The sequence below is a fragment of the Eretmochelys imbricata genome, chromosome 17 (genome assembly GCF_965152235.1).
Source record: "Eretmochelys imbricata isolate rEreImb1 chromosome 17, rEreImb1.hap1, whole genome shotgun sequence".
NCBI classification, from domain to species: Eukaryota; Metazoa; Chordata; order Testudines; family Cheloniidae; genus Eretmochelys; species Eretmochelys imbricata.
Window position 1 is genome coordinate 23,638,735 of NC_135588.1, and position 13,933 is coordinate 23,652,667.

At 47.0% G+C, this 13,933-nt stretch overlaps 1 protein-coding gene across 1 annotated transcript in view; it reads right to left on the reverse strand.

The window, feature by feature from the left end:
* MTMR4 (myotubularin related protein 4) overlaps nucleotides 1–13,933 on the reverse strand; it is a 127,701-nt gene that overhangs the window by 86,071 nt on the left and 27,697 nt on the right. Inside the window, exon 3 of the mRNA XM_077836511.1 lies at nucleotides 1,014–1,091. Coding sequence (XP_077692637.1) covers nucleotides 1,014–1,019 — 6 coding nt within the window. The 5' untranslated portion in view covers nucleotides 1,020–1,091. The remainder of the gene's footprint in view (nucleotides 1–1,013; nucleotides 1,092–13,933) is intronic.

Below are 13,933 nucleotides of genomic sequence, written 5' to 3' on the forward strand. Positions count from 1 at the left end.
GGGCTAGCAGGGCTCACTTTAGCTCTCTAAAAGTAGCTTTACAGACGGTGCTTTGTGCTGCAGCTTGGGCTCAGAATCCCACCTCTCTCCCTAGGCTATGAAGCCCAAGCCCCAGCCGAACCACAACTTCAAAGCACTGTCTACGCAGCTAGTCTTAGGGCACTAGTGTGAGCCCCGCAATCCCAAGTCTTTCAACCAAGGCTGGGAGGCTCGCTGTTGCAGGCTGTGTAGACAGTCTGAGAGCTCTCAGACTGACTCCCTACAGACACTTCTGCTCTGATACATGTCCAGCCTCTCTCACGGATGGGGGTGTACACACATACACACCCCTCTTTTTCCATATAAGCTTCCCTACAGTCTTGGTTTAGAGTTTGGATGCTCATTCATCTTTTTTTTTTTTTCTTTTTGAACTAAAAAAATCTAATCAACTCCTCCTTTGTTAGGGCTAACATCCTTCTTCGACCTGGAATCACATGGCAGGGAAGTCCTCCCACCATGATACAATCTCAAAATGATGAGGAAACCAACTTTTACCTTTTCTGGAGTAACATCATCACTTCTCAAAGCAACACAGCAACCTAAGCATCCACTCCCAGGTCTGTAATAAAAGCCAAGGGGCCTCTTGCATAATTCTTGGATCCCAGAGCCCTCCAGTGTCGAAGGTGGGAAAATTCTAGTGGCCAGAGGCCAGGGCTAGCACACAACTGCTGCCAGACAACACTATCTTCTCACTTAGGTGCCACCAAGCAATGGCACATACTTGTTCTGATCCCTTTCTTCTACTTAATTCATTCTCCATTCCCCAGCAGTTTGGGTTCTACTTCAGATGCTATTGCCACAGCTTGGAACATCTCAGATGCAACCACACTGGCTGTATCTAAGATGCAGAAGGTAGGTGCATGGACTCTGGAGTTTCCACCTACTGCAGGGAGAGAGGGTAAAGCTCGGAAGAGAGCAGAGAGAGATGAACAAAAGGCGCAGAGAGAGAGAGAGAGACTAGAGAAAGTACTCACCATCATCACAAGGCTTGGGTCCAGATCTCTCAATTCAAATCCAAACTGTTTTCTCCCTCTATCTTCCTCCAGACTCACCTATAGCAAAGAGAAAAACCAGTATAGAGGCTGTAGGCAGACAGTAAAGGTACTGCAGGGTGCGCACAACTCATGCCCAGAAAAGAATTAGCACATGTAAGGTTAACAAGAGCACAGCAACCTACACACCTGTGACCATTAACCTCGTTATCTGGCTTCATCTTCATCTCCGCAGGGTCACCACTAACACAAGTGCCCTCTGTCAGGGCAACCAGCCTCTCACTGTGGCACCCATCTCAAGGGCAAACTGCTTCTCCTGGGAACACTGGGAATAAATGGTCTCTCCCCAACATATTGGGCAGAAGAACTCTGTCCGTTCCCCAATGGAGAGATGGGCGGGGCAGGTCCCTACCTACTCCCTTTCTTTTCACTGACGGCTGCTCCAACTTCTGGGCAGCCAGCAGGAAAGAGGAGCAGCCTTGGTAGACAGGTTTATGAGCAGAAAATAATCAAAAGAACACTGAAATGTCCCAGCACGAACATCTTAAACACCCAGGCTATGATTTTCAAGAGTGATGTGTGATTTTTGGGTGCCAAACTTAAGACACCATAAAAGGGGCCTGAACTCTGGAAAGTGCCGAGCACCAGCATCTGAACACCAGGCCTCCTGGAGGTGTCTCATTAGGCAAGCAAAGTCCCCAGTCACTTAAAAGACTTGGCCTCTCTAACTTCAGGAACAGCAATAAACACTGAGGCCAGTGCTCAGTGCCTGAGGCTTTATCACTGAGACACTTTAATGCTGGCTTTCCAAAACCTTCAATGGAGAGACAGCATTATCCAGATAAATGGAAAGTCACCTTGGATCTGGAAAGGATGTTTTACTCTTCAAAGATTGGTTCAAGATCAGAGACCTAACTAAGCATGCAAGGTGACATGAGCAAGCACAAGCTAGTACTCAAGAGGTATGTCATCTCTGGTTGCCCAAGATGCCCAAAGGGAAGGCTCCAGACTTGGCAGAGCCTTTGCAGTGCAAGAGAAGTCATGAGAACAGTCCCAGCATAAAAACAGAGGGTCAAGCCTGCCTAGTCAGCCTGCAGACTCAGACTTTTTCCACCTGGCAGGGAGAACACGGGAAACAGTCTGCCAGGTATCACATGGAGAAATAAGAGCAAGCCAAATGGAGGGGGCATCCTGGAAGGGAAATAAAATGGTGATGGGCGGGGGGGGGGGGCAGGAAATCTACAGAACAGGACTACTCCAGTAGTCTTCCTGGTCCTCCCTAGGGAATCTGATTTCTTGGCCAGTCCATGAGAATGAGGTCTGGCTGGGCAAGGAGACTGGGAGCTGCAGGGGAGGAGAGACCGATCTGATAAGGAGACAGAGTGTGCAAGGAGAACTGGGAAAAGGGGCAGGGCAGGGCAAGAGACTGGGAGCCAGTGAGAAAAGGGAACAGGGGCAGGGGGAATGAGAGATCAGCTGTACAGAGGAGGGGAAAATCCAGAGGGAAAAAATAGGATGTGATCAAGTAGTTAAAAGGCTGTATCATACAAAGGAGCTCAATCAAAGTCACAAAGGGAACCTTAATTCTAGCATTTCTTAACTTGTGAGCCTTAACTTCACAACTTTAAAATGTTCTATTAACAGAGTTTTCTTGTGTGTAATATAGAATGAAAACAGCATACTGCATCATTTGAAGTTAGAGGACTTTTAGGAAAGGGTAACTGGAACTGGTGAGACAATGGGACTAACACTCATGGGGAAGTGACATGGCAGTGGTCACAATTCTCGGGTAACTGACCGACACCTCCTGCTGTCTGACCACCGCTAAACCAGGCCACACAAATAGGAGTCCCCTCAATACTACATTAAGCTAAACAGTCTGAGTTTAGGGGCAGGGGAAGGCCATGGCTCCCAATCTCCAAGTCCTTTTTAGCATAGTCCCGGACGCACCAAGCCTCTCCTGCTGTTGGTATATCATAGCATGCTGTCCCCTTGTGGGCACAGGGAATCAGTGAGTGGCCTTTTGGAGGGCTACTTCTCTGCAGCTCTCCTGGGGTTCCTCTTGGGAGCTGTAGCGCTAGCCTCTGTTTGCCCGAAGCTGGGCATGGGCGACGGGGGATGGGTCACTGGATGATTCCCTGTTCTGTTCATTCCCTCTGGGGCACCTGGCACTGGAAGACGGGATACTGGGCTAGATGGACCTTTGGTCTGACCCAGTATGGCCGTTCTTATGTCTGCTCTCCCGCAGGGCTGCCCACCAACTACCTGGAATTTCCTGATTTTCAAATCTTATTCCACCCCGAGATGACTAACAGGGATGGGGGGGGGGGCAGCCCTCCCCACAGTAGCTCTAGGTCACCAGTGCAGGTTTATATACCTGTCACACACTCTCTCCCTCAGGATTGGGGTAGGGGGTATCAGAGTACCCCATCGTGGGGGGAAAAACTGGCACTATGCTATGCTTTTCCGGCTCAGTGGTTGAGCTGGAACTTATAGGGAGATAGTTACACGTGCCAATGCATTATTCGAGTGCATTCAACTGGAGTGCTAAGTAGTCAGTAATTAACTAAAAGGCATTTCCCAATGGATAGTAGTGTAAAGAATCCACGGCCTGTCCCACAATCAAGATGAGCTGGTACAATTGGACTTTCCACCCAGTCTAGACACCTTGATTGACCTTGCATAAAGACTGACAAATGCCTGATGGAATGCTGCCAAGAAAGGTGGTCAGTTTCCTGACTCCCCCAGTCCTGTCATCTCTGGCCCACCAACCCTCACTGCCTTCCCCACAGCCTGACCCCCTGCAGCTTGACTTCTCCAATGCAGAGAGAAAGCTGCATTGGGGCTATGTCTATTACTGTGGAAGACCAGGACATTCCACATTGCGCTGCCCTGCTAAGGTCCAATCTGCACCGTTATCAGAGAATGGCAAACACCAGCCCCTGATAAGGGGGCCCGGGCTGGGGTGGTACTCTCCACCTCTCCCCAGTACCCAGCATCAGCACCTGTCTGCTGGCAACAACCGAGCAGGTCCCGACATCTCCAACTCCCCCTGCAAGTCCAACAGCTCTCCATCTCAGAGGTCCATCTGGAGGTATTGGTGGATTCAGGTACCTCAGACAATTTCATGAATCAGCACTTTGCACAAGTACATCAGATCCCCACCCAATGCAAGAACTCTCTGGTCTTGGTGGAGTCTATTGACAGCTTGTACCTTTCATCAAGCCCGGTTATCCATTAGATCGCACCACTGCTTAATTTGTAATGCAAGAGGTGCTGGGGCTCAAGCAAAGTTGCCCGGCAAATTAAGCACTGGATCGCATCCCTGAAGGTTGTGACTCTCCAGGATCACCAAGACACTCTCCAGCATGGATTTATTTGAGCACCACACCTTTCCAGTTGTTCTCAGCATGCTCTGGACTCACTACCTCCACATTTGTTGGTGGGCAGGCACAATACATTTTAGCTTCCCACATTGCTGACAATTCTGTCTCCTGAAAACCAACCGTAGGGACCTTAGACTGGGAACCCCTTATAGTTCAGCTTACCTCAGACTAGAGATTCTAAATCTGTCATTTAATCGACAGGGCGTCTCGCTACCCTCTGTGACCCCATCCATTGCCTCTATGTTACTGATTAAATACAAGAATTTGCTGTGTTCAACCAAAAGGAACACAAACATTTTGCCCTTCACAACTATGACTGTCCCATCAAGCTCCAGCCAGAGCAGAAGTCCCTTTTGGTTGCATCTACTCCCTTTCAGGGTCAGAACGTCAGGCTCTCCATGACTACTTCCAGGAAAATCTACAAAAGGAGTTTATCCATCCTTCTACGCCTCCGGCTGGGTACCAATTTTCTTGGTGGGGAAAAAAAAAACCCACCACAGGTTGTTAGGGCCTTGTGTTGACTATTGGGTGTGAAACAGCATCACAATTCCAATTAACAAATTTATTTGGGCATAAGCTTTTGTTGGCTAAAACCCACTTCATCGGATGCATGCAGTGGAAAATACAGTAGGAAGATATATATGCACAGAGAACATGAAACAATGGGTGTTGCCATACCAACTATAACGAGACTAATCAATTCAGGTGGGCTATTATCAGCAGGAGAAAAAAAACCTTTTGTAGTGATAATCAGGATGGCCCATTTCAAACAGTTGACAAGAAGGTGAGAACAATAGTAGAGGGTGGAAATAAACATGGGGAAATAGTTTTACTTTGTGTAATGACCCATCCACTCCCAGTCTTTATTCAAGCCTAATTTAATGGTGTATTACACACAGTAAAAACTATTTCCCCATGCTATGTTTTCCCCTACTGTTACTCACACCTTCTTGTCAACTGTTGGAAATGGGCCATCCTGATTATCACTACAAAAGGTTTTTTTCTCCTGCTGATAATAGCCCACCTGAATTGATTAGTCTCGTTATAGTTGGTATGGCAACACCCATTGTTTCATGTTCTCTGTGTGTATATATCTTCCTACTGTATTTTCCACTGCATGCATCCGATGAAGTGGGTTTTAGCCCACGAAAGCTTATGTCCGAATAAATGTGTTAGTCTCTAAGGTGCCACAAGTCCTCCTCGTTCTTTTTGCTGATACAGACTAATATGGCTACCACTCTGAAACCATTCAAATCGATACCCTTTCCTCCTCAATAAGCTTTTTGAATGGCTCCACTCCACAAAGGTTTTTACTAAACTGGACCTTTGTGGGGCCTGCAATTTGGTCTGGATTAGAGAAGAAGATTAATGGCAGACCACCTTCCGTACACAGTATGAGTACCTGGCCTGTGCAATGCCCCAGCAACATTCCAGCACTTCATAAACAATATCTTCAGGGATGTATTAGATCACCATGGAGTCATTTATCTGAACGACATCTTCATCTTTTCTGACAATCGAGCGTCTCATGATCCGCATCTACACAGCCCTAAAGACTTTGTCAACTCCATAAGAATGGCCATATTGGGTTAGACCAAAGGTCCATCCAGCCCAATATCCGGTCTACCAACAGTGGCCAATGCCAGTGGGAGTGAACCTAACAGGTAATGATCAAGTGATCTCGCTCCTGCCATCCACCTCCACCCTCTGACAAACAGAGGCTAGGGACATCATTCCTTACGCATCCTGGCTAATAGCCATTACTGGACTTAACCTCCATGAATTTATCCAGTTCTCTTCTAAACCCTGTTATAGTCTTAGCCTTCACAACCTCCTCAGGCAAGGAGTTCCACAGGTTGGCTGTGCACTGAGTGAAGAAGAACTTCCTTTTATTTGTTTTAAACCTGCTGCCCATTAATTTAATTTGGTGGCCCCTAGTTCTTATATTATGAGAACAAGTAAATAACTTTTCCTTATTCACTTTCTCCACATCACTCATGATTTTATAGACCTCGATCATATCCCCCCTTAGTCTCCTCTTTTCCAAGCTGAAAAGTCCTAGCCTCTTTAATCTCTCCTCATATGGGACCGTTCCAAACCCCTAACCATTTTAGTTGCTCTTCTCTGAACCTTTTCTAATGCCAGTATATCTTTTTTGAGATGAGGAGACCACATCTGTACGCAGTATTCAAGATGTGGGCACACCATGGATTTATATAAGGGCAATAAGATATTCTCCATCTTATTCTCTATCCCTTTTTTAATGATTCCTAACATCCCGTTTGCTTTTTTGACTGCTACTGCACACTGCCTGGAGAAGTCTATAATGAGAAGTCCAAAAAGTGTGAATTTGACCAGGATACAATAGAAGTTCTTAGTTAAATTATCTTCCCTACGGGACTAACAATGCACCCACATAAGGTGGCGGCCATCTCTGACTGGGCCACACCAACGGACAGCCACAGGGGCCAATGGTTCCTAGCTATTAATTTCTAGTCAGTTCATTGAGGGATTTTCCAGCCTTGTTGCTCCTGACTGCACTTCTGTGAAAAGGAGATCAGTTCACCTGGTTGTTGGAAGCCCAAACTTCCTTCCATCAGCTAAAAAAGAAGTTCACCACAGCACCCATCTTGGTTCATCCTGCAAAACCACTCATGGTGGAGGCCACCACATCTCATTTCATCCTGTGTGCAGCACTGTCCCAGCTGGCGGGTCCGTTGGTCAACTTCACCCATGTGTCTGTTATACTTGCAAGCTAGCCCCACAGAGAAGAAATATGATATATGGGATAAGGAACATTTAGCTATCAAGGCAGCATTTGAGGAATGGTGTCATCTACTGGAGGGGACCAAGTTCCCTGATCAAGTGTTCACAGATCACAAGAACCTGGAATATCTTTGAATGGCCAGACACATCAATGAACAAAAGGTCTGTTGGTCCCCCTTCTTTGCCCAGTTTGACTTCATAGTCATTTATCACCCAGGAACAAGAAATGGGAAAGCTGTCCGATAAGGCCGAGTATCTGGAGCCGGGTAAGAACATCCCCTCTATGATTTTAAAGGCATCCAACTTCATAAATGGCACAGCAGACAACAGCTTAATTGTGTCAATTTGTGCCTTGTTACCCGATGACCCCTTCCCTGCTCAGATCTACCAGACTCTGGAGAACATCAATGTCTCTCCAGCCTCCAGGTTCAGGTTCCAAGGTGGGGTCCTCTACCATAAAGACCATATCTACGTCCTGAATGGGCAACCTATTGATTCGGTCACTAAAAGGTCCAAGAGCTTCCCTATTTTAGGTTGATAGTCGAGCAGCACCAACCACAGGGGTCATCTTTCCAGGGACTTGCAGGTAGCTATTCACCTTTGTCAATCGGAGAAGGCTTGGGGGTCTTACATGGTGCTATGAAGGAGGCTAGCTTCTGGCTCTTCTTGATTTCCAGTTATAGGAAATGTTATGGCTAAGGGCCTCCTGAGGTACCTGCTGCAAGGCCCCACACGTTTTACCTGGGAGACTTCCAAATTCAGCATTCCTTCCCTGTTGAGTACAGCTGCTGCAATGGTGTAGAGAGAGAAAGCCTGTTCATTACTATCCCATTAAAGGCCTCAAAGACAAGCACCCAGATTGGGTTCAAGTCCTGAAGTAGATAGGGAGCACTCAGCACTAGGGTATGTACTTATATCAGCCTGTCCCTCTTACATGGGCTGCTGCATTCTGAACTAGCTTCCAGACCCAATTCTCAGTTACAGTGAGGCCCATTACACCGCACTAGCTGTACAAAGGGACTTTATACTCACTCTAAGTCTCCTTTGCACAGCTAGAGTAGCATAAAGGGGTTTAATTGAGAACTGGAAACTCCAGGTGGCCAGTTGACAAGGGTGCAGCAGTCCTGCCTAGAGGTTATAAAGTTGCATGTGTGACTATCCAAGAGGAAAGGGCATAGTTTCCTTCGTGCTTAGCCAGAATCCGAAGGTGGCATTTCTTCCTGCTGCAATGACCTCAAGTAATTTATAACTACTTTGTAGTTACCTCCCTGCCTGAAAGCAGACTACCACCACACAATCTGCACCAGTGGTAACCAAATCAGATATCCTACTGTGATTATAAAGAGGAGATTCAATGGGAGCCTGGAATAACTCCAAAAGAAGCCAGAAACCCCACACAGCAGGTCAGATGGTATGTACCAGGTATGGGTACATGCTGTGTTAGATTTAGGCTTGGAAGGATTAAATATTTATCACTTAATGTTGATAAATATCGATTTCACTGTACACACACAAACCATCAAACACAGAAATTTACAGACTGGCAAAAACGCTGATTGAGAAATTGGACTGATTTAAGTCTATTCACTTTGCACATTTTGACATGTGATGTTGACAATTTGTGTTTTAGCTGCTATAAAGCTTCAGCTTTCTGAATCTCAACATCATTAAATTATTGTCTGACCCCCCCATATTGTGAATAACTACTTTCTAATACTCCCTGTAATTTCCCACAATTGTAAAAATTTACATTGCTAAAAAATAAAAAAAAGCTTAAAACCCCTAATTTTGTGCAACTGTGAAAATTTACAATCAATAAACACTGATATTATCCAAAAAATCATCAAAAATAGATATCAAATTATGCCAATCCTAATTACAGTTACAAGGGACTGTATTGCCTACAAGGGAGCATGCCTAACTGATGGGTCTCAAAATGTAATGATCAACAGGGAAATAATTGAGTAGGTGTGTTTCTAGTCAGGTCTCCCACGGATAAGGTCTTAGCCCCACACTATTTAATATTTTTTATCAATGACCTGAAAAAAAACAGAAGTCATCATCACTGATAAAGCATGCAGATAACACAAAGACTGGGGGAGTTGTAAATAATGAACAGGAAAGGTTGCTGACAAAAAGCAATCTGGATCGCTTACAGGATGGGGGTCTCTATCCTGGGAAGCAGGGACTCAATTTTAGAGGTCTTGGTGAATAACCAGCTGAACATGAGATCCCAGTGTCACGCTGTGGCCAAAAGGGTTAATACGACCCTTGGATGCATAAACAGGAGAATCTTAACTAGGAGCAGAGAGGTTATTTGACAGTGGTGCGTTGCTGCTGGAATAGTGTGTCCAGTTCTGGTGTCCATAGTCAAGGATATTGATAAACTGGAGAGGGTTCAGAGAAGAGCCACGAGAATGATTAAAATATTGGAAAACCTGCCTTATAGCAATAGACTCAAGGAGCTCCATCTATTTAGCTTAAAAAAAAAAAAAAAGAGAAGGTTAAGGGGTGACTTGATCACAGTCTATAAATACCTACATGGGGAACAAATATTTGGCACTGGGCTCTTCAGTCTAGCAGAGACAGGTCTAACACGCTCCAATGGCTGGAAGTTATACTGGAGATAAGATGTATATTTTTAACAGTGAGGAGAATTAACCATTGGGACTATAGGTGGATTCTCTATCACTGGCAATTTTTAAATCAAGATTGGATTTTTTTTTTTTTTTAAAGAAATGTTACAGCCCAAAAGGAACTGTTGGGGACATTCTCTGCCCTGTGTTATGCAGGGGGTCAGACCAGATGATTACAGTGGTTCTTTTTGGCCTTGGAATTTATAAATCTATTAATCTAATTTACAGGCCAGGCCAGACACGTGACTGTTGCACAGCAGGTGGCATCAAGGATGGATTCCTTGTTCAGCTTTGCTTTTTAGAATCATAGAAGATTAGGGTTGGAAGAGACCTCAGGAGGTCTTTTTGACTAACTCCTACTGTTCTAGTCATTAGAAACGGGCTTGGGAATAGAGTCTGCTGCCTACTGCGTGCTCTGTAACACTGCCAAGCTTGCTGTCAGTGCAGTACAAATTACAGCATAGTCATGGCTTGGCAGTAACTGTGTCCTCTCAATCACAAGCAAGTCAGAGAGCTAAGACTTGAAGGAGACTCCTGCTCACTTCTACAGAGTAAGAAGGAAGCTCCAGCAACAGGCCACTCATGCAGTCAGACAGTATACACTGCCATATGCTGCTACAGATTCTGAATATGCAATACAACCCCTTGGTGCCATCACTCTCTGCTCTCCCATCACCACCAGGCTCTCAACTAGGGATTTACCCCATTTAACTCACCATCAAATCAGCAGCCATGGAAACGCCAGAGGATAACAGGAGTTCAAAACAGAGAGCAGCTTTAGAGTTACCAGCTTTGCAGGATTCTAGCCCTTCTGGCTGAGATCTGAACTGAGCTGGAACAGTGAAGAGCAGGGGTGGGCAAACTTTTTGGCCTGAGGGCCACATCTGGGTGGGGAAATTGCATGCAGGGCCACGAATGTAGGGCTGGGGCACAGGGCTGGGGTGCGGGAGAGAGTGCAGGGTGTGGGAACGGGTGCGGTGTGCGGGAAGGGACTCAGGGCAAGGGATTGGGGTGCAGGAGGGGTCTCAGGGCAGGGGGTTGGGGTGCAGGAGGAGTGTGGCAGGGGCTTAGGGGGCTCAGGGCAGGCGGTTGGGGTGCGGGCTCCAGACCAGCGCCGCTTACCTCAAGCGTCTCCAGGGTGGCAATGGTGCACGGCGGGGCTAAGCTCCCTGCCTGCCCTGGCCCTGCGCCGCTCCCAGAAGTGGCCAGCATGACCGGCAGTGGCTCCTGGCGGTGGGGTGGGGTGGGCCAGATGGTTCTGCCACGCGCTGCCCTCGCCTGTGGGTACCACCCCCGGAGCTCCCATTGGCCACGGTTCCCCATTCCTGGCCAATGGGAGCTGCGGGGGGCAGTGCCTGCAGGTGAGGACAGCAAACTGAGCCCTCTGCGCCCCCCCCATCCTTGGGGCCACAGGGACATTATGCCGGTCGCGGCAAGGGAGCCTACCTTAGTCCCGCTGCGCCGTAGGGCTGGCAATCCGGCGGGCCAGACTGAAAGCTTTGACAGGCTGGATCTGGCCTGCAGGCCATAGTTTGGCTCCCCTGGTCCATAAAATCATAGAATATCAGGGTTGGAAAGGACCTCAGGAGGTCATCTAGTCCAACCCCCTGCTCAAAGCAGGACCAATCCCCAATTAAATCATCCCAGCCAAGGCTTTGTCAAGCCTGACCACGAAAACTTCTAAGAAGATTCCACCACCTCCCAAGGTAACCCATTCCAGTGCTTCACCACCCTCCTAGTGAAAAAGTTTTTCCTAACATCCAACCTAAACCTTCCCCACTGCAACTTGAGACCATTACTCCTTGTTCTGTCATCTGCTACCACTGAGAACAGTCTAGAGCCATCCTCTTTGGAACCCCCACTCAGGTAGTTGAAAGCAGCTATCAAATCCCCCCTCATTCTTCTCTTCCGCAGACTAAACAATCCCAGTTCCCTCAGCCTCTCCTCATAAGTCATGTGTTCCAGTACCCTAATCATTTCTGTTGCCCTACGCTGGACTCTTTCCAATTTTTCCCACATCCATCTTGTAGTGTGGGGCCCAACACTGGACACTGTACTCCAGGTGAGGCCTCACCAATGCCGAATAGAGGGGAATGATCAAGTCCCTCAATCTGCTGGCAATGCCCCTACTTATACAGCCCAAAATGCCGTTTGCCTTCTTGACAACAAGTGCACAACGTTGACTCATATCCAGTTTCTCGTTCACTGTAACCCCTGGTCCTTTTCTGCAGAACTGCAGCCTAGCCACTCGGTCCCTAGTCTGTAGCAGTGCTTGGGATTCTTCCGTCCTAAGTGCAGGACTCTGCACTTGTCCTTGTTGAACCTCATCAGATTTCTTTTGGCCCAATCCTTCAATTTCTCTAGGTTACTCTGGACCCTATCCCTACCCTCCAGCATATCTACCTCTCCCCCCAGCTTAGTGTCGTCTGCGAACTTGCTGAGGGTGCAGTTAATCCCATCATCCAGATCATTGATAAAGATGTTGAACAAAAACAGCTCCAAGACTGACACCTGGGGCATTCTACTTGATACCAGCTGCCAACTAGACATCAAGCTGTTGATCACTGCCCATTGAGCCCGACAATCTAGTCAGCTTTCTATCCGCCTTATAGTCCATTCATCCAATCCATACTTTATAACTTGCTGGCAAGAGTACTGTGGGAGACCGTATCAAAAGCTTTGCTAAAGTCAAGAGAGATATCACATCCACCGCTTTCCCCATAGCCACAGAGCCAGTTATCTCATCATAGAAGGCAATCAGGTTGGTGAGGCAAGATTTGCCCTTGTTGAATCCATGTTGACTGTTCCTGATCACCTTCCTCTCCTCCAAGTGCTTCAGAATGGATTCCTTGGGGACTTGCTCCATGATTTTGCTAGGGACTGAGGTGAGGCTGACTGGTCTGTAGTTTCCCAGGTTCTCTTTCTTCCCTTTTTTAAACATGGACACTATATTTGCCTTTTTCCAGTCGTCTGGGACCTCCCCCGATCACCCTGAGTTTTCAAAGATAATGGCCAGTGACTCTGGAATCACATCCGCCAACTCCTTTAGCACCCTTGGATGCAGTGCATCTGGCCCCATGGACTTGTGCTTGTCCAGCTTTTTTAAATAGTCCTGAACCACTTCTTTCTTCAGAGAGCTGGTGACCTCCTCCCCATGCTGTGCTGCCCAGTGCAGCAGTCTGGGAACTGACCTCGTTCATGAAGACAAAGGCAAAAAAAACCAAAAACCCATTGAGTACATTAGCTTTTTCCACATCCTCTATCACTAGGTTGCCTCTTCCATTCAGTAAGGGGCTCACAGTTTCCCTGGCCACCTTCTTGTTAACATACCTGTAGAAACCCTTCTTAACATCCCTTGCTAGTTGCAACTCCAATTGTGATTTGGCCTTCCTGATTTCACTCCTGCATGCCTGAGCAATATTTTTATACTCCTCCCTAGTCAGCTGTCCAAGTTTCCACTTCTTGCAAGCTTCTTTTTTGTGTTTAAGATCTGCAAGGATTTCACTGTTAAGCCAAGCTCGTCGCCTGCCATATTTACTATTCTTTCTACACATCAAGATGGTTTGTTCCTGCAACCTCAATAACGATTCTTTAAAATGCAGCCATCTCTCCTGGACTCCTTTCCCCCTCATGTTATTCTCCCAGGGGATCCTGGCCATCAGTTCTCTGAGGGAGTCAAAGTCTGCTTTTCTGAAGTCCAGGGTCCAGAGCCACAGAAACCAAGGACAGATGCTGGATGTTTGAAAAGCAGGGAAAGGGTCCTCACATCAGGCTCATCCAACAGCCAAAACTTCCATCCTCCGGTAAAAAAAGGCCTAGCCATTCAGACTGCCCACTCCTTGAGGGAGGAATTGCATATATCTGGTCTAGCACTAAGCCATCATCATCTGCACCTCAACAGGAAGACATGAAAGTGTCCAGGACAATAAAAAGCGATATCATGGATTTAGGTCTACTTGGTTTCAGAGGAAGAACAATACTCCTTGCAAAGAACTTGCTTTCTCAGCCAGGCACTCCTCATACTTGATTTCTAGACAATCCTAGGTCTCCAGAGAACTCTACCCATGAAACGTTTCTAACGCTGTACTGACAAGCACTGATATCCACTTTTCAG